Source organism: Lacerta agilis, chromosome 9, assembly GCF_009819535.1.
Source record: "Lacerta agilis isolate rLacAgi1 chromosome 9, rLacAgi1.pri, whole genome shotgun sequence".
NCBI lineage: Eukaryota > Metazoa > Chordata > Lepidosauria > Squamata > Lacertidae > Lacerta > Lacerta agilis.
The window spans coordinates 30,634,336-30,656,923 of NC_046320.1; the positions used below are offsets into that span (position 1 = coordinate 30,634,336).

The 22,588-nt window shown below is 41.3% G+C and overlaps 1 protein-coding gene across 1 annotated transcript in view; it reads left to right on the forward strand.

The window, feature by feature from the left end:
• The window catches only part of DDX60 (DExD/H-box helicase 60), a 46,065-nt gene continuing 23,477 nt past the window's right edge, over window positions 1-22,588 (forward strand). The window contains exons 1-17 of the mRNA XM_033160303.1: window positions 1-42; window positions 5,015-5,221; window positions 6,449-6,509; window positions 7,013-7,202; window positions 8,637-8,978; window positions 11,445-11,561; window positions 12,481-12,642; window positions 13,937-14,089; window positions 15,252-15,393; window positions 16,681-16,836; window positions 17,397-17,505; window positions 18,020-18,135; window positions 19,114-19,277; window positions 19,655-19,907; window positions 20,938-21,110; window positions 21,436-21,600; window positions 22,413-22,562. Coding sequence (XP_033016194.1) covers window positions 5,101-5,221; window positions 6,449-6,509; window positions 7,013-7,202; window positions 8,637-8,978; window positions 11,445-11,561; window positions 12,481-12,642; window positions 13,937-14,089; window positions 15,252-15,393; window positions 16,681-16,836; window positions 17,397-17,505; window positions 18,020-18,135; window positions 19,114-19,277; window positions 19,655-19,907; window positions 20,938-21,110; window positions 21,436-21,600; window positions 22,413-22,562 — 2,574 coding nt within the window. The 5' untranslated portion in view covers window positions 1-42; window positions 5,015-5,100. The remainder of the gene's footprint in view (window positions 43-5,014; window positions 5,222-6,448; window positions 6,510-7,012; window positions 7,203-8,636; window positions 8,979-11,444; window positions 11,562-12,480; window positions 12,643-13,936; window positions 14,090-15,251; window positions 15,394-16,680; window positions 16,837-17,396; window positions 17,506-18,019; window positions 18,136-19,113; window positions 19,278-19,654; window positions 19,908-20,937; window positions 21,111-21,435; window positions 21,601-22,412; window positions 22,563-22,588) is intronic.

The following is a 22,588-nucleotide window of genomic DNA, read 5'->3' on the forward strand; positions in this document are numbered from 1 at the left end:
AGAGGCGCCCGCTCATCTCCATTTTTACCGCGCAGAAACGAAGTAAAAGAGGGCGGGAGGTTTTCGGTGGAAGAGTGTATGTTGCGTGTGCGTGCTTGTCGGGGGTACAGTATTTGGAAAGGAGAGCCAGGAAAGGAGCCTTGACCATCCGTGGAGAAGGTCCCCGGGGGCATCCCATGCTAGAGAAGAGTTTACGCCCTGGAGTTTTGCGCAGAACGACATTGCTACTGCTTAGGCAGCTTAGGAGGGTGATTGTGTCTTTGAGCATATGCAGAGCGCCTGGCCTAGTTCACTGAGTACGCAGAGGGAGCTACCTACTTCCCTTCATGGTGATGGGGAACAGGGCTCTTCCATGCAGGGAGGCTCTAATTTTTCAGGCTGGCTTGACTTGAGCCCAGCAAGGCTGAAAGCTAGTGTCAGGGTGAACTTCGAAATGGATTGGAAGTGGGTGGACACCAGATCTTTGTGATCTACACTCATCTGCTTAGGACAGGGGTCTGCAACCTTTAAGACAAAAAGAGCCACTTGGACCCGTTTCCGAAGGAAAAAAAAAACTGGGAGCCGCAAAACCATTGCGACATTTAAAACAAATATAACACTGCATATATTGTTTCTTACCTTAATGCTATATATACAGGATTGTGCAGTCAGCTGCTATAGCTGCTATATCAATGAAAAATATGAGCATAGTCCCAGCTATTATTCTCTAATGAGGGGGGAGAGATGCACCCCATATGATCCCAAATGCATGTATGCTTTGCTGCTTTTGATGCCCCACATACAAAACCCTCTCATATTCAGAGCAAGCTTGGGCTTGCTCTCCTGGGTGTTGAATCAAGTCAAGGTGTGCATTGTGTGTTTGTAGGGGTGTGTGTGTGTTTGTTTTGAATCAAATAAAGGGGGTGTTGAATAAACTCAGAGGGTGTGTATGTGTGTTGAATCAAGTCAAGGTGTGTGCGTGTGTGTACGGGGGTGTTGAATCAAAGGGGCGGGGTGTTGAATAAACTCAAGAGCTGTGCTGTGTGTGTATGTTCAATCAAGTCAAGGGCTGTGTGTGTGTGTGTGTGTGTTGAATCAAGCCAGAGGGTTTTTTTTTTGTGTGGGTCAGTAAAGGGGTGTTGAAGAGAAGCTCAAGGGCTCTGCCTGCGTGTGTGTGTTGGGGTTGGGGCAGCCCTCTGCCCCTCGGCACCGCCGCCACGTTCTGCTCTCTGCTCTCTCCCCCCCCCCCCCACGGAAAAGCGGAGCGCTCTGGCTGCAGCTTCGGAGGAGCTGGCTGGGTTGGAAAACTCTGGCCACTGCTGAGTTTTCCAAACTTGCTGGCATATTGAGTGTAGCACCTTAACAGCATCATCTTTTAAAATTTTAAATAGTTCAGCTGGAATATCATCACTTCCACTGGCCTTGTTGTTAGCAAGGCTTTCTAAGGCCCATTTGACTTCACTCTCTAGGATGTCTGGCTCAAGGTCAGCAACCACATTACCTGGGGTGTATGAGACCTCCATATCTTTCTGGTATAATTCCTCTGTGTATTCTTGCCACCTCTTCTTGATGTCTTCTGCTTCTGTTAGGTCCTTTCCACTTTTGTCCTTAATTGTGGTAATCTTTGTACAAAATGTTCCTTTCATATCTCCAATTTTCTTGAACAAATCTCTGGTTTTTCCCATTCTGTTATTTTCCTCTATTTCTTTGCATTGCTCGTTTAGAAAGGCCCTCTTGTCTATTCTTTGGAAATCTGCATTCAATTTCCTGTATCTTTCACGATCTCCCTCGCATTTTGCTTGCCTTCTCTCCTCCGCTATTTGTAAGGCCTCATTGGACAGCCACTTTGCTTTCTTGCATTTCTTTTTCATTGGGATGGTTTTCGTTGCTGTCTCCTGTATAATGTTACGAGCCTCCATCCACAGTTCTTCAGGCACTCTATCCACCAAATCTAAATCCTTAAACCTGTTCTTCACTTCAACTGTGTATTCATAAGGAATTTGATTTAGATTGTATCTTACTGGCCCAGTGGTTTTTCCTACTTTCTTCAGTTTAAGCTGGAATTTTGCCAAAAGAAGCTGATGATCTGAGCCACAGTCAGCTCCAGGTCTTGTTTTTGCTGAGTGTATAGAGCTTCTCCATCTTTGGCTGCAGAGAATATAATCAATCTGATTTCGATGTTGCCCATCTGGTGATGTCCATGTGTAGAGTCGTCTCTTGTGTTGTTGGAAAAGAGTGTTTGTGATGACCAGCTTGTTCTCTTGACAGAACTCTATTAGCCTTTGCCCTGCTTCATTTTAAACTCCAAGGCCAAACTTGCCAGTTGTTCCTTTTATCTCTTGACTCCCTACTTTAGCATTCCAATCCCCTATAATGAGAAGAACATCCTTCTTTGGTGTCATTTCTATAAGGTGTTGTAAGTCTTCATAGAATTGGTCAATTTCAGTTTCTTCAGCACTGGTAGTTGGTGCAAGACCCCTGGCTTAGGATATATATTTATGATCAGATCCACACAATAGATCTGTTTCAGCCACCAAAGGAACTGAAAATAAGATTGCTGGTTACCCACTGATGTTGTTGTTTAGTCGTGTCTGACTCTTCGTCACCCCATGGACCAGAGCACGCCAGGCACTCCTGTCCTCCACTGCCTCCCGCAGTTTGGTCAGACTCATGTTGGTATCTTCGAGAACACTGTCCAACCATCTGATAGCCTCCCCCAAATTTGCAGAGTCAGACTAAAGGCAGGGATGTGGCAACTGTGAAGCTTTGGGATACTCACCCTAAGAATGTGGGGCAAGCGGTAGTGTCACCAGGGGGAAAAAACACTGGGTGGGGCACATATGCGTCAAAGTGGGCAAGAACAAAAAAAATAAGAGCATATGGTAATGACAGGAGTTGAGAAATAGGGAGGCAAGTGGGCTGGGTATTTGAGGGCGCTTGCCCCCTTCCTGTCCCCCCTCCTGGCCAGGGCTGGATTTAGGTTTGATGAAGCCCTAAGCTACTGAAGGTAATGGGGTCCTTTATATGTCCAGCTGTCATTTGTCAACAACAAATTGTCGCTGTTTTCATGTGTATTGAATATACAGGTATGCTATATGGTAATTTATGGACCTAATAGGTATCTAAAGCCATTTGCACACAACAAAATATGTATTTTATCAAAGTAACTGTTGAACTGAAATACAATTAAGAAGAAATATATTAATAGTTAAATAATTATTAAGCTCTAACTTAAAATGATTCTTTTATTCATAACAAACTTAATAATGCAAACACATTGGCATTTGGCAATAACAAAAGTTTCTTTACAAACACGCTTTACAAAGACTCATAATCTAGCCTCTAGAAACTTGCTATAACATGAAATTTATACTCTGCATCTGCATGCTACATGTTGCCATGCTACCGGTACCAGTCCATGCAGAATGTAGGCACCCTATATATAGAAATGAGCAAACCAGTGATATTTTAGGGAGCCGGCTAGCAGGCAGGGCCCATTACTTACATCATAGGAGTCTACACAACACAAAACACTGTTGCTGTATGTAGGTTTTATTTTATTTGTTTTTTGTCTTACATTTTGGAAATGTACACCCAGTTTTTTTTTCCTTTTAATTTTTTTTGGGTCCCCCAAGAGAGTGGGGACCTGAGCTATAGCTTGTTTAGCTTATATGCAAATCCAGCACTGCTCCTGGCACCTCCCATGGGTTCCTGGTCCTAGAATCTGATTTGATGAAGAAGGGCTTTATAGAAAGAAATGAACACATTATAAGGGCTGAGTTGCACATAGTGTTTGGCTGTGCAGCCTGGAATCTCTCACACTTGTAGGAGACTTGTAAGACTGAATTCTGTGAGTGGGAGCTCATAGAAAAGAGTGTGTTCATGCTTAAACCTTTCCTTGGCTGTTGTTCAAAATCACATGCCTTCCATGGGGGAAAATATACGGGTCCCTAAATCTTTTCCTTTGCATTATAAAAAAATCAGCTTGCAGGAGAAAAGGCTATCATAGCAGGGAATATATTTAACTCTTATTTTTACCCCTTGTCCGCTCTCCCCTCACAATTCCTGACACCAGTGGATACTTTTTCTGGAAAGGGGGTGGGTGGGTAGAGTGTGAAGTTAACAGTAAGATTTGTGGTGAATGTGGGTTTTATCAGACTCAAGGAGACAATTTGCAGCATTTAATGGGGCATACTAAAAATTAATGAGCTTCCATGTAGCTTCTGACATTTCTTAACACAAGGCCTTTTCTGGAGAGAATGTTTTAAGTTGAGTTTTAAAATAGTCATAAACATAGCTAAGCTAATTTTGTGGACTTCAAACTGAAGGCATTTTATATGGTCCAACTTCCGTTTTTCATAAAAGTGATCCATTTCTACTGCAACATTTTTATCTAACTTAGTACAAAGTTCTTCGGTAACTTAGTACAAAGTTCTTTGGTACACAGACACGAGTACAAAAGTGCTCTCCCTATTTGTGTTTATCAGAAACTAGGAACCACTGAGATTCTGCCTCTGAGCATAGCCATCTGGCTATCATCCATTAATGGATGGTACTGCCACTCAGTGATATTTGTTCAGAAGGAAAATGATCTAACATAGTGTTACAAGTATGTAGCAGGAAAAGCGTATCTACCGAGTACTGCCCATGAGAGCTTCATAATTCTGCAAACGTCATAAATTTCCTGACCTTTGGAGTGAAATGTATTATTGCTTCGTCTTGTAAAAACAGAGAAACGCCTCTGCTGAGAATGAGGAGGAAGTATTGCAATGACAACTCTGGTGTTTACTTTTGTGAAGCATCTTACCAATTTTACAATAGGTTTAAAAAATTATTTGTTTTTCAACCAATTTTGGCAATTTTACAATAGTTTTGCTGAATGCTGATTTTTTTAGGGGGGTGAGTGGGGGAATCATAGGGTCATATGGACTGAGGAGCCATAAATTGGTGTCAATGTATTTTCAGATGTATTTTCAGCTATGAAAATATTTTTAAAATAGTAGAATGATATCTCTGTGTGCTTGGTAATTTCAAGGTGTATGGAACAGTAATGGGCCAGGTGTAAGTACACCAAGTTTCCAAAGCTGGACTGATTCATATGTCAAAACCCATAGACCCACCATGGCTTCTGAAGAAAGTTCAGTAGGAGATGAAACCTCTCTTTCCACATTAAACCAACCCAAACAAGCATCCTTGGCAAAAGTTCCTAGTGAACCATGTTTGTATGATTTCCAAAATCCAGGCAAGTAACTATATGGTTTTATTTATTTTTATATGTGTTCATATTCTTTGGAATATGTTTGATGCCTTTTCCAGGATCCTGTTTCATTGTAGTGTAACACTAGGTAGGTGGAGCTCATATAATTCAGACAGGGTTCCCGCTCACATGGTGGAGCTGCACTACATATAACTTGGTACATGTGTAGTGCGTCTTCACACGTTAGCCAAATGCCCAGTCCTAGTCCAACACACTGTCGCGAATTCCTCCACGGTGCTTTAGCAGAGATACTCAAAGTCCCAGGTTCTTCAGTGCAGTATAGTTATTGTGAGCTATATACAAATATACAAGGGACACGGGTGGCGCTGTGGGTTAAACCACTGAACCTAGGGCTTGCCAATCGGAAGGTTGGCAGTTCAAATCCCCGTGACGGGGTGAGCTCCTGTTGCTCAGTCCCTGCTCCTGCCAACATAGCAGTTCGAAAGCATGTCAAAGTGCAAGTAGATAAATAGGTACTACTCTGGTGGGAAGGTAAACGGCATTTCCGTGTGCTGCTCTGGTTCGCCAGAACCGGCTTAGTCATGCTGGCCACAGGACCCGGAAGCTGTACGCTGGCTCCGTCGGCCAATAAAGCGAGATGAGCGCCACAACCCCAGAGTCGTCCGCGATTGGACCAAATGGTCAGGGGTCCCTTTACCTTTATTTACAGATATCTACAGGCTAAGATACACGAGCAGTTCATACAGACAAACAGAGTACCTGGCTGCACCTTAAGGCAATTAGGAAGACCTTTTCCCCCCTCTCTCTCTCTGACCACACTCTTCTACTCACACTGCTGGACAGGTTTCCCTTTTACAGGTATACTGATGATCGCTAATCACCTGCCAGCACATTTCTGCTGAGTCATTCTGACCCAGCACTTTTATAGTAAGTATTGCAGGCTGATTGCATCAACCAGTTGCATCAGCTAGTTCCACTTTACTAGTAAACTAGTAAACTCACACAGCATTTTGTGGATACCGACACACACCGCCTCATAATGATGAGGTCTTCAGGATGAGTGGGGGGTTTTGCTTACTGACACCCAGGACAAGACCAGGATCTTATAAAATTGTTCTGAAACTTGGAAAAGAAGTCGCTTTACATCATAGCTTCTTACACAGTTTTCCTCTTGGGCTATTTAGGATCTTGGTGGGAAATTGGCTAATGTGTGTGATAAATCTAAGATCTGTCTGCATTTTTCTTTTACAGAGCTACAGAGATGCATGGCACAAATTACTTGCTTACTTATGGACGAAATACCAAAAGCTGAGTAAGTATGATAAGCTAGTCTCCTGTAGTGTCACAATGGAGGTGGCTCCCCCCCCCTTCATTAGCTTAGCTGCTGTTAGGTCTGAAAGAGGACCTGGGCAGTCTTAGGAAGGGAAATAGTATGTAGTGATTGAGAATACATTTCTTGATATTAACCAGTATCCCAGAACACCCTGAGGCCATTTTAGACTTCGTCATCCCAAGCTTTCTATTGGACGCTGGTGTCTGTCAGCCCAAATGGGATATGTAATCAGGAACAGGATTTCTGAAGATCTGGTTCTTAAGCTAATGGAAGATTGGAATCACTATGACTACAAGCCACTATTCAGTTAGTTTATGAATCAGTGGTTTAGAAAGAAGGTATTTGGTTTTTTTATGATGATTGATTTGGTATACTACCTGCACTTCACCAAAAGGACCCAGTGTGTGTATGTGTATCAGTATGGCATTTTTTTAAAAAAACTATTGTTAAATTGCATTGTTTGTTTTATGTCTTTAATCCAGATATGTCAGCTTGTTGAATGACTATGTAGAGTCAGAGTTTTTTCTGATTGATGGTGATTCATTATTTATCACTTGTGCAAGAGAACTAACATTGCAGCGTGGACAAAACTTGCACTTTTTCTACCTAGTTGAGCGCTTTCTCCTGGATTTAACAAGCAAAGGAGCAAAATATTTCATTGTTTTCTTCAAGGTAACAAGTAAAATGTACTTTTACTATATACAGTGGTTTTCTTCACTGGAGGAAAAAAATGTGTTCAATCTTCTGGTGTTTGTTTAACTTGACCACAGGTGTTTCAGTCACAAGAAGAGAATACAAAGATGTAGCAATTGTGAGAAAGAAGCTGTTTTATTCCATTGAACTTGCTTACCTGGCTTTGAACATGATAGAAAACCTTCAAACAGGCTTAGTCAACTTGTGGGAAAAATCTGGCTCACTAGGTTGAAGTGACCAACCTGACCAGCCTTTTCTTCTACAGTGGTACCTCTACTTATGGACGTGATCCGTTCCGGGGTGCCGTTCGCACCCCAAAAAGTCCGTAAGTAGAGTGCCGCTTCTGTGCGTGCGCGTGGCGTGATAGAGCGCTGCTGCAGCACAAAGATCGCTCCTGCACGTGCGTGAAGCGGCGAACCTGGAAGTAAACACTTCCGGGTTTGCTGTGTTCGTAACCAGAAAAAACGCAACGTGAAGCAAACGCAACTCGAGGTATGACTGTATCTGATCAAGCACAAAAAGTATCTCAATTAATAGTAGACCAAAAACAACAACAAAAAGCAATACTGTGAAAATGTAATTGTTTTGGCTTCAGTTGTCCAGTCCGAGGGAGGCAAAATCCATTGACAGCCAGTGTCCAATCCACAAACAATACCTTGATCAGTGATGGTTAGCAAAGGATAAAAATAATGCAGAATACAGTAATTTCAGAGCCTAAACTGCAAAGACAATCTGATACAGGGCTTTCAGCACCATGGACAGGCCACCACGAGAGCGGAGACATCTCTATGTCAAGAGCTGCACTCCTTTGAATCTCTTCAAGGGGCGGTGTGTGGTGCATAATGTGGTGGAAGCGGAAGCAGTGGTGGGTAGGACCAGAGCCAAGAGTGGGTGGGGACCCCCGTTTTTCTACACTTTGCTCTGTTTCTCTGTGCAAGAAAGGCGGTTGACCCTTAATGCTTTGTATTCAGCTAAGTTTAACTCAGATTTGGCCCACTGAAATTAATGAAGGTGATTTAAGTTAGTCCCTGATTCACCCTCCCATGCTCCCCTCCCATTGAGAAGTGAAGACCCTAAAAATGGCAGCCACTGGACCTGAAGCTGAACATCCCATTATCTATCTGTCTGCTTGTGTCTGGTGTATTGTCTGGACCAGGTAGAGGGCACTGGGAGTCTCTTCATGTGTAAATGCCCAGTCCTTTACTGGATACTATTTTATTCTTCCATTCGGTGATAACCACAAACCCATATATATGTGGATAGATTTAAGTGAGTTCCATGTGCATGTTAAGACAGGATTGCAGCCTTAATGTAACTCTTAAGAAATGCCATACTGCTTTTAATGTTCTATGTCTCGATTACTGTAATACATTGAGAAGTATTTCATATATACTGTTTTTTTCCCCCTTACAGGATGTAGAACATGCGTATTTCAGAAATCCTGATTTCCTATCTTTGCGTAATGCTTTGATCATCCATCTGAGAAACAACACTGAAATTCCTATACATACTGAATTTTCGAACTGCTTAGAGAGTAGTTGGCAGGAATTTCTGCAAGACAACTATCCATATTTCTTAATAGTCGCTGATGAAGGGTTGGATCAACTGCACACTAATTTCCTCCATGTATTTATTTTGCATACTTTGTCAAGGAGTGTCAACATTGTGCTTACTTCAGGCCAAGCATCAGATGCGATCAGAGTTTATGGATACTACATCAATAGTCTATTCAAATATCAGAGGTATTTTAAACAGGTAAATAGTAGAGTAAATTCCCTTCAGTGAAGGAAAGGGAACAGGTTTGGCCCAAGACATCTTACTTCCTGAGATGAGGCAGAAAATGGTGTCCTTCCCCTGTGCCCAAGTCAAAATGCATGGTACCCCAGGCTGGCACCTGAGACAGGCTATCCTGCAATCACAGGTCCCCCTTTCTGGCAGTAAAAATACAATAATAATCAGCTGAACAACTAACAATTGGCTGCTCTTTGTTGATGCCCTAAAGAAGTTGAGGTGGCAGCTTCACTGTATCTAATGGTAGGTCTAGCGCTCCCTCTTGCATGGCACAGCAAGCCTTGGCTTCATCAGCTACAACCCTGAGGCATTTCCTGTGTGATCACACACAACTATCATTTTTAGGGGTAAGGATCAAAACAGGGTACTTTTTGCAACTTAACATTAGGCGATGTTTCCCTTGACTTTGCTCTTATTCATAATTTAAGGGAAAGTCAAGGGGGGAGGGAATCCTTGAACAAAAACATAAACTGAACTGCTACTGCTACTTTATTTATGCATTGTCATATTCCCAGAGGTAACTTAAATAGAAAACAAATCACTATATAAAAATATGCAACAATAACTAAAAGTGATCAAACAAATGTCCCTCCGAGTAGTATGCATTTCCCAATTCTGAGGTGTCGTCATTGGAAACAAATGAGTACATGAACATGTCACGTGAAGAGCTCATTGTTATCCTTGAGGTTGCTACTATGTTGTGAACTTCACTAGGTTTTTAACGTTCTATGTAGGAAAATAAAAGAATATCAGCCACTTAGAATTTGTTTATGTTGGCCAACACTGGCAAATTCTGCCTAATGCGCTCCTCCAATCTGCTTATTTATTTGTTTTAGTATACAGTGGTACTTTGAGTTACAAACGCCTTAGGTTACAAACGCTTCAGGTTTCAAACTCCGCTAACTTGGAAGAGTTACCTCAAGTTGAGAACTTTGCCCCAAGATGAGAACGGAAATTGTGTGCCGGCAGCGCAGCGGCAGCAAGAGGCCCCATTAGCGAAAGGATGCCTCTAGTTAAGAACAGTTTCAGGTTAAGAATGGACCTGCAGAACAAATTAAGTTCGTAACTGGAGATACCACTATATCCTCTTTCTTTAGTCATGGAGCTCAAGGCAGTAAACATGAGGTTCCCAGGCGCTCTCCAAACTTCAGCAAGTTGGATGCATCATCAGACAATGGCAGGGAACAAATGTTCTCTCCATTTCCATCTTCAGAACACCATGGCAAATGTGGAACATAGGAGACTGTCCTATACAGTGGTGCCTTGCAAGACGAAATCAATTCGTTCCACAAGACTTTTCGTCTTGCGGAAATTTCGTCTTGTGAGGCACTGTTTCCCATAGGAACACATTAAAATTTAATTAATGCGTTCCTATGGGAAAAAAGTCCAGGGGCCCTTTCCGACCGGCACCGGAGCCGCGCCGCGCCACGTTTTAAGGCTGCAGTGAGCGAACAGCAGTAAAATAGTCAAGAATACATACGACAAGGATAAATTACTAAGATAGTATAATTAGCATAAAACAGATTTCCACAATTTTATCTTGTTTGTCATGATTATTAATTAGGGTTGTCATCTGATATAATAATCTTATTTAATTTATTGAATAATTGATTAAATTAGCATATGAGTAAAACAATAGTACTAAGCAAAAGGACCCGAACCCTTTTTTTCTTAAACTGCACAATTATATATAAAAACTGAATATAGCAAGCTCTATCCTTAAACAGGCTTTCTCTCTTGCCCTCAATGAAATACTGGCGGTAACCATTTTGAGCATTTCCAATTGATGTGTGTTTGCTGACATGTGGGTTCTTTTGGAGGGCGGAACAGGGTGAGGTATTGAAGGAGCCTACGAGAATACAGCTGTCTTTCTCTTCAGACCTTTGCCTGGCACACAGATCACAGGTGGAGCTGAGTGGGCGGGTGCAAAGTCACAGGCAGCCCTTTACTCATGTGATCATGATGTGTTGATGATGATAACCCTATTCACGTGTTCCTCCCATGTAAGGCATTGCTGTGATCACTTTGGGGCAGGGTCACTTTTTAACCCCACTCCCACCTTGCATCTTCTTTCTTAAACAAGTACACATTGCTTCTAGTTGTCTGAATTGAAAGTGCAATGTGTGGGGTCCTACTTAAGCATAGGGGTTCCAAGCGGTTGATCCACTCTTTTGCGCTGGTGCCCTGATCACACAGCATTGCTACACATCTTGTGCCTTGGGCTTTCTCTTCTGATAGCTGCAGGGTCTAAATGTGCGACTCCCTTCTCTAAATTAATCCTGGGAATGCTCTACACACGAGTACCGAGTGATTAAGGGCAATAATTAACAAAATACTTCATCCTAGTGGGAAATCAGTGTGATTTAGGAGTGCTAATGTGGGCTGGATTATGCAGCACAATTTATGCTCATGATTTTTTCTTCTTTTAAGCATGAAAAGAACCTTAAACGTTACTGCCAATCACTGGTTAAGTACTGGAAGGAATCTGGTACAAAAGTGTGCTTTTTTCTCTGTGGATGTCCAAGTCTGGATGCTTTGGCAGGAAAGGTAATACCGGTAGGTTTTTTCATTGCTGATGAATTGGTTCTCCCATTGTTATCACCGCCATCAATGCATTTCCAATTTTCTGAAAATGTTTGGAAATACGATATTTAAAACAGCCAGGTCCAGCAAGAAAAATGTAAGAAAAAGAAGGAAAGGAAAATGGCCCCTTTTCTGTGCTCTTCTCCCTGCTTATAGGGAAGGGTACAAAATAAGTAGCAGAAAATGTTTCAAATGCAAAAGCTTGTTTAAACGTTCTCCCACATGTGATTCCAAGTGCATGGGAGCAAATGGAGAGCGACACCATGCTTTCAGCTGTGTCCCTGCCAACTTCCCTGTATTGAGCATGGAGAAGGTCTGGAGCAGGAACCCTCTTCTACTCCCCATGCAAGAGCAGCTCCCCGTGCAAGTTAGACCTCTTTGTGGGGAGCCTTGACATGTAAAACGTGTCGGGGTAAGTTTAGGAGGAGGCTGTACCCCTTCACTCAGCTGGAATTATTCAAATAGTGCTACAGATGTACATCTTTTTAACACATGCAAGACTAGACTTGAAGCTTCAGAAAGGATGTGGAGAAACAGACATAATCAAGGGCAAAACCAAAACCTATATCCTGTAAATTTTCTTTATCTTAAATATACTGTAATATGTTCATCAAAGGGACATGGAAATGAATGAACCCAAAAGCTCATCTGTATATATGGATCATCAATAAGCAGAACTGTTTGTAGTTCAATATACTTTCGTGGGATTTCATTTAAGCAGGAGAGATAATACTGAATCATAGCAATTTATTCACACCCAAAGTCATTCAAGATTCTAAGTGTATTTCTCTTAAAAAAAATAGAATCCTTTTCTGAGTTAGATTTTAAAGACAAAAATGCTTACTATCATTTCCATCTTTCATTATTTGTTCAGAAATGTCAGGCTTATAGAAAATTTGCCCAATTCCAGAAGGAAAAAGAAGATCTTCGGTATGTTGTCTGCATCATCACCTGTTCGCTAGTCCTGGAAACACACATGCAAGTACTAGAAAGACAAACTAGCTCTGCAAAAGGGGTGAGAATGTGCTATGTACTCAAATACATTGCAAGAAAAGGCTAGCACTGTCAATATGGCGTAAACTTTCATAGACCACAGTCCACTTCATTAGATCTATGAAAAATAATCCCAAACTGGCATGAATTTAATGGACTACATTCACAAAAGCTTTATGCCATCATTAATTTGGTTATGTTTCTATTGTTTTTGCTGCAACAGGCTAACATTGGCTATGCTTCCAGAAATTATTAAAATAAATTAATTTCATTTGAACAGTAGTACATCTTTGCAATTAATATTCCTGTATGCACTTGAGTTGCTGTTGTTTTGGTCCTCTTTCCTACTTTTCTCAGTACCTCAGTTATGACTTTTCCATATTCAGCCTTTGAGCTCCAATACCAACTGTTACAATGAGTACATGGTGCTAGCATGAGAACGCTCTGTGCAATTGGGTTTATCCACATTCAGTGGTTGCTGAACCTGCATGGAGCTGCTGTCACCACCAAGAGTTTTTTCAGTGGCTTTTGATGACCCCCGCCCCCACGACATTTGAAATATCACATCATTACCCTCATTGTTTATGGGTATCATCATGTAATTTGAATTAAGATACATGATAGAATTATTGTGACAGTAATTCTTATGCAGAATATCAGCACCATAACAATTAAAACACAGTAAAGTCTGGATTAGGGACGTGGGTGGTGCTGTGGTCTAAACCACAGAGCCTAGAGCTTGCCGATGGGAAGGTTGGTGGTTCGAATCCCCGCGACAGGGTGAGCTCCCATTGCTCGGTCCCAGCTCCTGCCAACCTAGCAGTTCGAAAACACGCCAAAGTGCAAGTAAATAAATAGGTACCGCTCTGGCAGGAAGGTAAATGGCATTTCCATGCGCTGCTCTGGTTTCGCCAGAAGCAGCCTAGTCATGTTGGCCACATGACCCGGAAAAACTGTCTGTGGACAAACATCAGTTCCCTCAGCCAGTAAAGCGAGATGAGCGCCGCAACCCCAGATTCGGTCGCTACAGGACCTAATGGTCAGGGATACTTTACCTTTAGCTTTTTAAAGTCTAGATTAACAATACTATAAGTAAAGTTGCCCATTTGACAGGGTTTTAAGGCTCTGGATTGATGTTTGTTACTGCTAAGTACAAGCACCACAAACAGACTTACATTAATTTTTTAAAATTGGGCGATTCTTGAGGGCCCCCTTACCAATGTAATTTGACAGGTTTATATTTGCAAAATGAATGATGAAAAATGGGAAACCAGAGGAATTTGATTTGTAGGATGTATTTCTTTTTTAAAAAAACCTGTTTGTTTTTGCTTCTCAAAAAGAATAAGGAAACATTGTTAACCCTGGAAGATGTTGGAGACCTTCTACGGATGTATTGCCTCAGTGTGGTATTCCTACATCATTTGCCCCTTTCTCAACGATCGCGGGTGAGATTAATCAAAGCCTGCTGGAATAAGGAAACTTTGAGATTTATGCAAAAGGTAGGCACTGCAATGACTACTTCCAGTATATTACAGTAAAGTGTTGGCCACATTTTATTATTTTATTTTATTAACCAGGGAAGAACTAAAACGGGGTGCTGGATTTGTGGAACATTATTAAGAAAGTGCTTTTCTGTAGCCAGTTTTTCAGTGTGTATGTCAAATGGTTGGAAGGGCAAAGAGAGAAAATGCAGCCAATCAAATATGGGTATATGGCAGCATCTATGAGGGCAAATGAAGGCCTCAGACTGCTCTTTGGCTGAATGGCGTGGGAGAGGAAACCTGGCAACTTTGCTCATGGCTTTCCCTCCCCACCCTCATGTAGAAGGCCTCTTATTGTACCTCTCCCCACTTGCTCACTATATTTAAGGGTCTGGTGACTTCCGTCTCAGTGTATCTGAAGAAGTGTGCATGCACACAAGAGCACATACCAAGAACAAACTTAGTTGGTCTCTAAGGTGCTACTGGAAGGATTTTTTTTATTTTATTTTGTTTTGACTATGGCAGACCAACACGGCTACCTACCTGTAACTGGAACTTTGAATGCTGTTTGCAAGGACTTTATGTTTATGAACTGAGACATTTAAGTTTGGGAATAATCCTGTGTATTCATGTGCCATAACAGCTGGGGTGCTGGAAAAGATGCCAACCATGCAGTTAGCAAATATATGAGAAGCTGCTGTCACTGCTGTGCTCTTGATTCACATTGGGCCCTCTGCTATTTGCAGTAGGTGTGAGGGAAGCTCCCACTTGCTTTAGCGGGTGGAGCAAGTGATTGTGGAGAGACACATAAATGCAGATGCACAGTTTATCTTGGCATGGTGCTTTGCCTATCACGACTTTCCTTGTTCCCAGCTACCAAGACTTGAATGACCATCTGTTCTTCTGTCTGTGGACAAGCAAAGGGAGAGTGGGCCTTTGACCAGTTTTATAATATGATTTAGACACCTGTAGCCATGAAAAAGGAATTTAGGTATTTCAGAAAAAGAACTTCTCTAACGCAATAGTTTTACCCCTCATAGTGTACAGTTAAGCTGGAGAGTTAAATGTTGATGAGTTGAAAATGTTTTCTTTCCATATTGTGCATTGACATCATTTGAATAAATGGAACGAGCCCTATGTTGTGCAATTTACTGAGATTTCTTTTCTTTTCTCCTTTCAGTATAAACTTTGTGAATTTCATGTTCTGCAATGCCTTGCAACTCAGGACTTGAAGAATGTGGATTTTTCTACACTGCCTGATTTAAGTGATGATCTCCTGTTGAAGAACATTGCCTTTTATTATGGACTGGAAAAAGGCCCAGGTATTCTATTCACACCAGTTATAATATTTTTAGGCCCAGTGTTTTCATGATGAAAGCAAGGCCTTCATGGAGTTGCAGGCTGTCATTGAGATAGGTGAAGCCTTATCTCACACATCTCTTCCTTTGTCCAGGAGGCAGGGTTTTCATCTTTTATGTTTCCCAATGAGTACAGCGTCATGGGAGATTGACAGCTGTGTAGGCAACGGAAGAGCACAAATATTTACTTTGATAGGATCTCTTGTTTGGGGAACATTAAATCATATTGGACCAGTTTAGATAGCATGAAAAGTGATGGGAATAAAGGGCAGCGAGCCTTGGGGTCATGCTCTGGTGCAACCACAAGGAGGATATCAGAAGCTTTCGTTTCCATTTTTTATTAACCACAGTTTAGTGTTATGTCTAAACCCTTAACTGTAGGCATGTGCAGGGGGCGTGCCCAGGCACACCAGAATGTTTTTAAAAATTGGGGACCAATGGAAATAGACAAAAAGAGATGCAGGGAGAATAAAAAGGCTGGAATGAATCTGCAGCTTCAGCCTGCATTTGTCTCTAGAAGCAGTGGTGGGCAATTGACTTCAACAGCAGCAGAAGCTGCACCTCCATTCCAGCCTTTTTATTCTGCCTGTGTTTGTTTCTGTCTCATGGCCCTGCCTCCCTCTGAACTCTGGTTGTCACTTTTTTTTTGAGAGAAACCTGTTGGGGGGGAGGGGGATGCCTTGTGGCATGCAAGCATGGAGAAGAGGAGCTATCCTGCCTTTGGATCCGTTGATCCGCCTTGCCTTTAGTCAGCTTGGCATGAGTGTTTGCAAGGGGAAAAAACCCCCTCCTTTTTTGGTGCCTTCACCACTCTTGTTGTGGTTGTTTTTGCTTCGTTTCCTCTTCCTTGTCCTTATTTGTTGGTATTGTCATTCCTCTTCCTTTTTCTTTCCTTGAAATAAAATAAAATCCCTGGGTGCACACCCTAATGAAATATGCTGTGCACTCCTATGCCCCAACCAGGGCCAACCCAATGCATTTTGCTCCTGAGTTGGACCAGCAAATGACTTCCTCTTATTTCTTTGTGGATGACCTTAGGTCATGCACAATTTTTAAACCTAAGCAAATTTATAGGGATGTTATGAGATTAAAAATGGAGAAGTCAAGCAAACTGCCTTAAGAAAAGAAAAGAGTGTGTGGAAGAAAAGAGGATCACGTCTTTAGAGATTTCAATAGTAATTTTGAAACAAAAGTTATTTTTCAAATACACATTTCTTTGAAATGGTAATTTTCTTATCATTTTAAAATTAGGGTTGGATTTGGATATAGGAGCAAAAATGAATAGGGACTATGAACTTTTGTGGAAACGTATCACAGAACTCTCTGGAACATGTGATTTTGGAGCACCTTTTCCTCTACGAAGAACTTCTACAACATTTATTGAGGAAAAATGCTTATCTGGAAAAGGTAATATCCTTCTGGGATTTGTTTTAGTTTTTAAAGCAGAGACTGAATGGCCACCTGTTAAAAGATGCTCAGATTTCCTAAATCAGCAGGGTTTGGGCTCTTTCAACTCCTATGATTACTACGTAATATAATTCTAATTCTATATATTACATCCTGTGGGATGTTGGTAATATTGTTAAGTAAAGCTTCATATAACAATGCAGTCATTATTATAATTTTGGCATGCAATAATTATTGTAAACATTGATAAATATGATTTCCCATAATAATGCAACGAGTAGTATACTTTTTTTTTTTACTTTCCCCCCCACATACTAGGGACCAGTCACAGTTTGCATTTATGATTATATTTCTTGCAATTTTATATTTTAATTACCTTCCTACAGCAGTGCATGTTTATATTACAGGAAAATGTTTCCAGCATTTCTCCATATATATACGATTACAAACACACACATACGCATATACACACACACAGTAATACTATTACTTGAACTTAACACTTTTCACTTCTTGCTGTAGTAATCTTCTCAACAGCTATGATTTTATTTTTGGTAAAGACAAGGAATCAAAGAGGATGCTTCCTAAACCTGGACTTATACCAGTGATGAATACCATAGTGGATGAATTTGCTGGGGATATTTTAACTGATCTGCCATTTTTAAAAACGTATGTATTCTTTTAGTTTCTTGGATATTCAAGAATGGACATGTATTTATTTAACAATGTTCATATACCAAGGAATTTGGCCTGGTAAAAGGGAGGGCCAAAGGGCCAAATAGAAAGTTCTAGAGGGCCACATTTGGTGTGGTGTAGTGGTTAAGAGCAGTAGACTCATAATCTGGCGAACCGGGTTCGCGTCTCCGCTCCTCCACATGCAGCTGCTGGGTGACCTTGGGCTAGTCACACTTCTCTGAAGTCTCTCAGCCCCACTCACCTCACAGAGTGTTTGTTGTGGGGGAGGAAGGGAAAGGAGAATGTTAGCCGCTTTGAGACTCCTTCGGGTAGTGAAAAGCGGGATATCAAATCCAAACTCTTCTTCTTCTTCCCATGCCGAAGGCTCCCTATCTCTGAAATACATAGGGATCTGGCCTTGACAGAGAGAATATCTACACAATGAATGTTTTTATTATTATATAATCATCATTGAATAATGCCACATATCAATATTTTTATTTCTTAGTGATGATCCTGTTGTTATCTCGCTTAAAAAACAAAAAGAATTCGATGAGCTCCTGCACTGGCATTCCGGAAAGCCGCTCAGTGATGATTATGACAGGACAAGTGGAGGATATTGGGGTAAATACAAGAAAACTGCTGCAACCAAGTCCCCGGACAACCACAGTACAGTGGAACCTCGGAAGCCGAACGTTTTGGCTCCTGAACTCTGACAAACTGGAAGTGAATGCCTCCATTTTTGAACGTGCCTCACAAGCTGAATGCTTTTGAGACACATTTCTCTTCTTTCTCAACGGGGCTTGCTGACTGCCCCATTGAGCCTTGGTTTTTGAACGTTGTGAAAGCTGGATAGGCTTCCGGAATGCATTAAGTTCGACATCTGAGTTTCCACTTTACTCACACTGAATTTGTCCAAGAAATGGCTACTCTTAAGAAAATAGACACGAATGTGCACAGGAAAAAATAATCTGGGTGTCTACTCTTTAATGTTAAAGTTTTGCCTTATAGAGTCAGATTTCAGTTAAGTATGTAGTTCCAAAGTCAAAATCCCATGTTTCTGAAGGAGTGAACCTTCCGTGTGCCCAACCAATATGATCCTATGTAATCACTGTGGTTACGTTGTTGCTGTGGATTCTGCAATCTGGTCTATTTATCACTTTTTTTTACCAGCCAACAAATAGTAAACATGGGTTCCTAATTGGTGATGTGTTCCAGGTGATGCTACATCCCACATATTCCAGTGCCCAATAGAATTGACTCTAGCCATGCAGAATCTAGTTCTAATTATGAACAGAGATATTATTGCTTTACTCTGCCAAAGTGAAAATGGCATTGCAGTGGTGGGTCCTACTCCTTTCTTGCCTTCAGGGAGTAGAATTGGGAAAATGTGTGTAGCTGCCCTGACCCATCTGTTAGGAAAAGCAGCTAGATAGGAAAACGTAGACAATAAATTAAAGAGTAGTAGGACTAAGGAGACAGTGGCTTAGAGTCACAAAGGAGGTGGGCATCTCCTTGAAATTTGGTTTCTGATCACTGAAGTTCCATCTAGGGAAGGTGGTGATGTTAAAGGGCACTGTGATGCATTTGTGTGTCTTGAAGGAGGAACGAAAGACCCATGGGCCTTACGAAACAATCAAAAACTGCAAGCATTTCAACGATTTTATGGGGAATCCCTAGAAGGCACAATTTCGAAGAAAATTGCTCCTCAGACAGAAACTCCAAAGAAGGCTTCTCCTTATGCTACGAAAAGCAAGAAAGTCCAAGTAAGAGCCAGAGCTCTCTTTCCTTTCTCTTTAAGCCTCATCAGCCACATAATCACCTCAACAGGAAGCTAGCCTGGCTTATATTTTAACACCTGCAGGATTCAGGGGCTTGGAGGGTCTCGGCATACAGCCTACTTCCCTCCACCCTGCTGCATTTCTTGGGGGTGGGTGTGGGGAGAATTGCATGCATGCATACACACATTATGGAACTGGGGTCATAGCTGTCAACTTCTCCCTTTTCTTGCGAGGAATCCTATTCGGAATAAGGGAATTTCCCTTTAAAAAAAGGAAAAAGTTGACAGCTATGACTGGGATCCTACCAAGAGCTGAAATGTAACGAGAGTTATTGATTTGCTGTTAACTCCTTTCGTCCACAGAAGACAAAAGCAGAAATTATTATTGAGGAGAACCAGAAAAGGAAAAGAGCTGAAGAAGAGAGAAAAGAAGAGCGTCGTTGGAGTGCCCTTTCAGTGACTATTGAAAACCAAATTAAAGAAAATATGGCCTCTGGAATTAAGAATCTAGAAGTCTTTCTGGGGAAATGTCAAAGTGCATCTGTGAAATGTAGTGCTGAAATGGCAGCACTGAATGTTTGCTTTGGTTTGTGGACAGAACATTGCAAAGCAGCAGGTATGAGAGTGCATGAAATGGCTATTGCTTTGTGGTAACACTGGTCAGATATATAGATATATATATGTGTGTGTGTGAGAGAGAATGAGAACCCCTTCTCTTTTTGTGTTGATATAATTCTGAGGCCTTTATCAAGGTCTGACATATTTAGATCATGAGATATCTGAAAGCTCAGATTTCCCATATTAGGTGGATTTCCCTTCCCTTTGTGCATGGAAAGTTCCATTTTGGTTGCTCTGCGTATAACCACCAATCACTACTTCCAAACTCAAGGAATCAATTTCTCATTACACGTTAATTTTTTTCTACTTCCCCATATTGCTCAGAGAAGATTTTCATAGGACTGCAAGTAGAAGTCTACACAGTTGCTGAGATGAGCATGTGCAGAAATCCCTGTGCAGACTTTCCCCATAAAATATTTAGTCAGGAAAGAGAAAGCGCACTCTGTGACACTGAGGCAGATTTGCAAATCTACCTCTGCCCCCTACGCAGCTTGGTGCTCATGAGATCAGGCAAATGCGGATACAGGCCAGTGATTTCTATGAGGTCTACCCTACATTGGCTGCTGTGATGTTGCAGAAGCCCAAATAGGTATTAAACAGAGATCTATGGATAAAGGGCGGTTTACAAATTTTAATAATCATAATAATATGGATGAGGTGGGGCAGATTTGAAAGGAGGCCTGACTGTCCCACTTAATTTAGAATAGAGTTTACAAGGGACCTTGCTTTTGTGCTAGGTTTCAGGCTAGCGTGTGAAGAAAAACACATGGCTCCTCTCACTATGGAAGAACTACAGACAAGATCAAACCTCTGGTTTCCAGGTTCCTTCTACATTTGATAGGTTTCCCACATGACATAGGTTCCATGAACATGGGGTTCTTCCAAAATGATTACCGGTACTTTTGAGGAAAAACGTGCCATTTATCACCTGATTACTCAGATGAATTGCCTTACAAATTATAACTAATGAATGATTTGACCCATCATGGCCGGTGAATTTTAGTGAGTTTGCTTTTTTACTTCTCAAGGTAAAACTGAGAAAAATTTAAATATAGCAACTGAAGTGATGAGAAGAATCCACTCATTGATTGAAAATTATGACCATAAGGATTTATTGAAGGAGACGGATTTCCACCAGATTGCAAAATGCCTCTGGTACTTTGGATTTGACAACTTGGCGATTTCTTTAAAATATATCAAGGTAACTGTGTAATTATGGAACACTTGCATGCAAATGCAAAGGTACTCCACTTAGATTTTCTTGAGCAAGTTGCCCTATCTGTAAAATATAGCCTGCAGCTTTTTCTGGAACTGTATAAATACTTGTTTGAGCCACTGCTGTTATAGCGACCTTATTAGAAGTGAACTGTGTGTTAGCTGAATTGTCCCTTTATGTTAAGATATATTTAATTAGATATACTATTTCTACTTGATTCATACTACGTATTTACTCTTGGGGCGGGGGGGGGGGGAAGCCCAGTCATTTTTAAATATGCTGCCAAACTGAAATATCTAAATGCTTGTAGGTATCTGAACATGAGAGAAAGGAACTTAAGCAAAAGCATGCAAAATATGCCATTGGCATGGGGTCCTCTCGGTTTCAGCTACAATACATGGGCCACTATCTTATGCGTGAAGAAAGAAAAGATCCTGACCCCAGAGTGCATCACTTCATTCCAGATACATGGCAGGTATTGTTAACAATATGCTGCGAAGTTAATTTTCCTATTTTTGTAGAGAAAGTATATATAAGGTGTTGCCTTTTTAGCAGCTGGTGTGGGGGATGATTATGTACACTTTCATACATCCACCTACCCCTCCCCCAAGTTATTAGTTGACCATAAAGTTTGCTTGTGTAAGAAAACATCATCATCAACACTACCATTTTGTTATTTATTGCCACCCATCTGACTGGGTTGCCCCTGCCACTATGGGCAGCTCCCAACAAAATATTAAAAACACAATAAAACATCAAACATTAAAAAAACTTAACTATTTATTTACTGGACGTTGACGCGAGGATGTTCCACAGGATGGGTGCCACTACTGAGAAGGCCCTCTACCTGGTTCCCTGTAACCTCACATTGAGGGAACCGCTAGAAGGCCCTCAGAGCTGGATCTCAGGGTCCAGGCTGAACTTTGGGGGTGGAGATGCTCCTTCAGGTATACGGGGTTGAGACATCTGTACAGGTGGTCTTCTGGAGGTTGTTGGACCACAACTACCATCAATTCCAGCAAGTATGGGCAGTGTAGTTCAAGAACAAGTTGAAGGCCACAAATTTCCCATCCCTCACCTATGCCTTTGTCTCTGACATGATATTGTGCAGGCACAGCAACAGATATTTTGTATTATGGACATTTATCTGTGCAGCTTTGGCATATGTTTCTGTTTTTATCCACACGTATGCTTATATATTAAAGTGAAGCTTCTAAATATTCATGGAAGTCAATTATATGAACAAGATAATTATTGACAAGCATTCACACCACTGTTTATTTATAGAGAGAACTTCTTGACATTGTCGATAATAATGAATCTGCAGTAATTGTTGCTCCTACATCATCAGGAAAAACATATGCCTCTTACTATTGCATGGAGAAAATCTTGAGAGACAGTGATGAAAGTGTGGTTGTGTATGTTGCTCCTACAAAGGTAGGAAATAGCTTTGAACTTCTTCA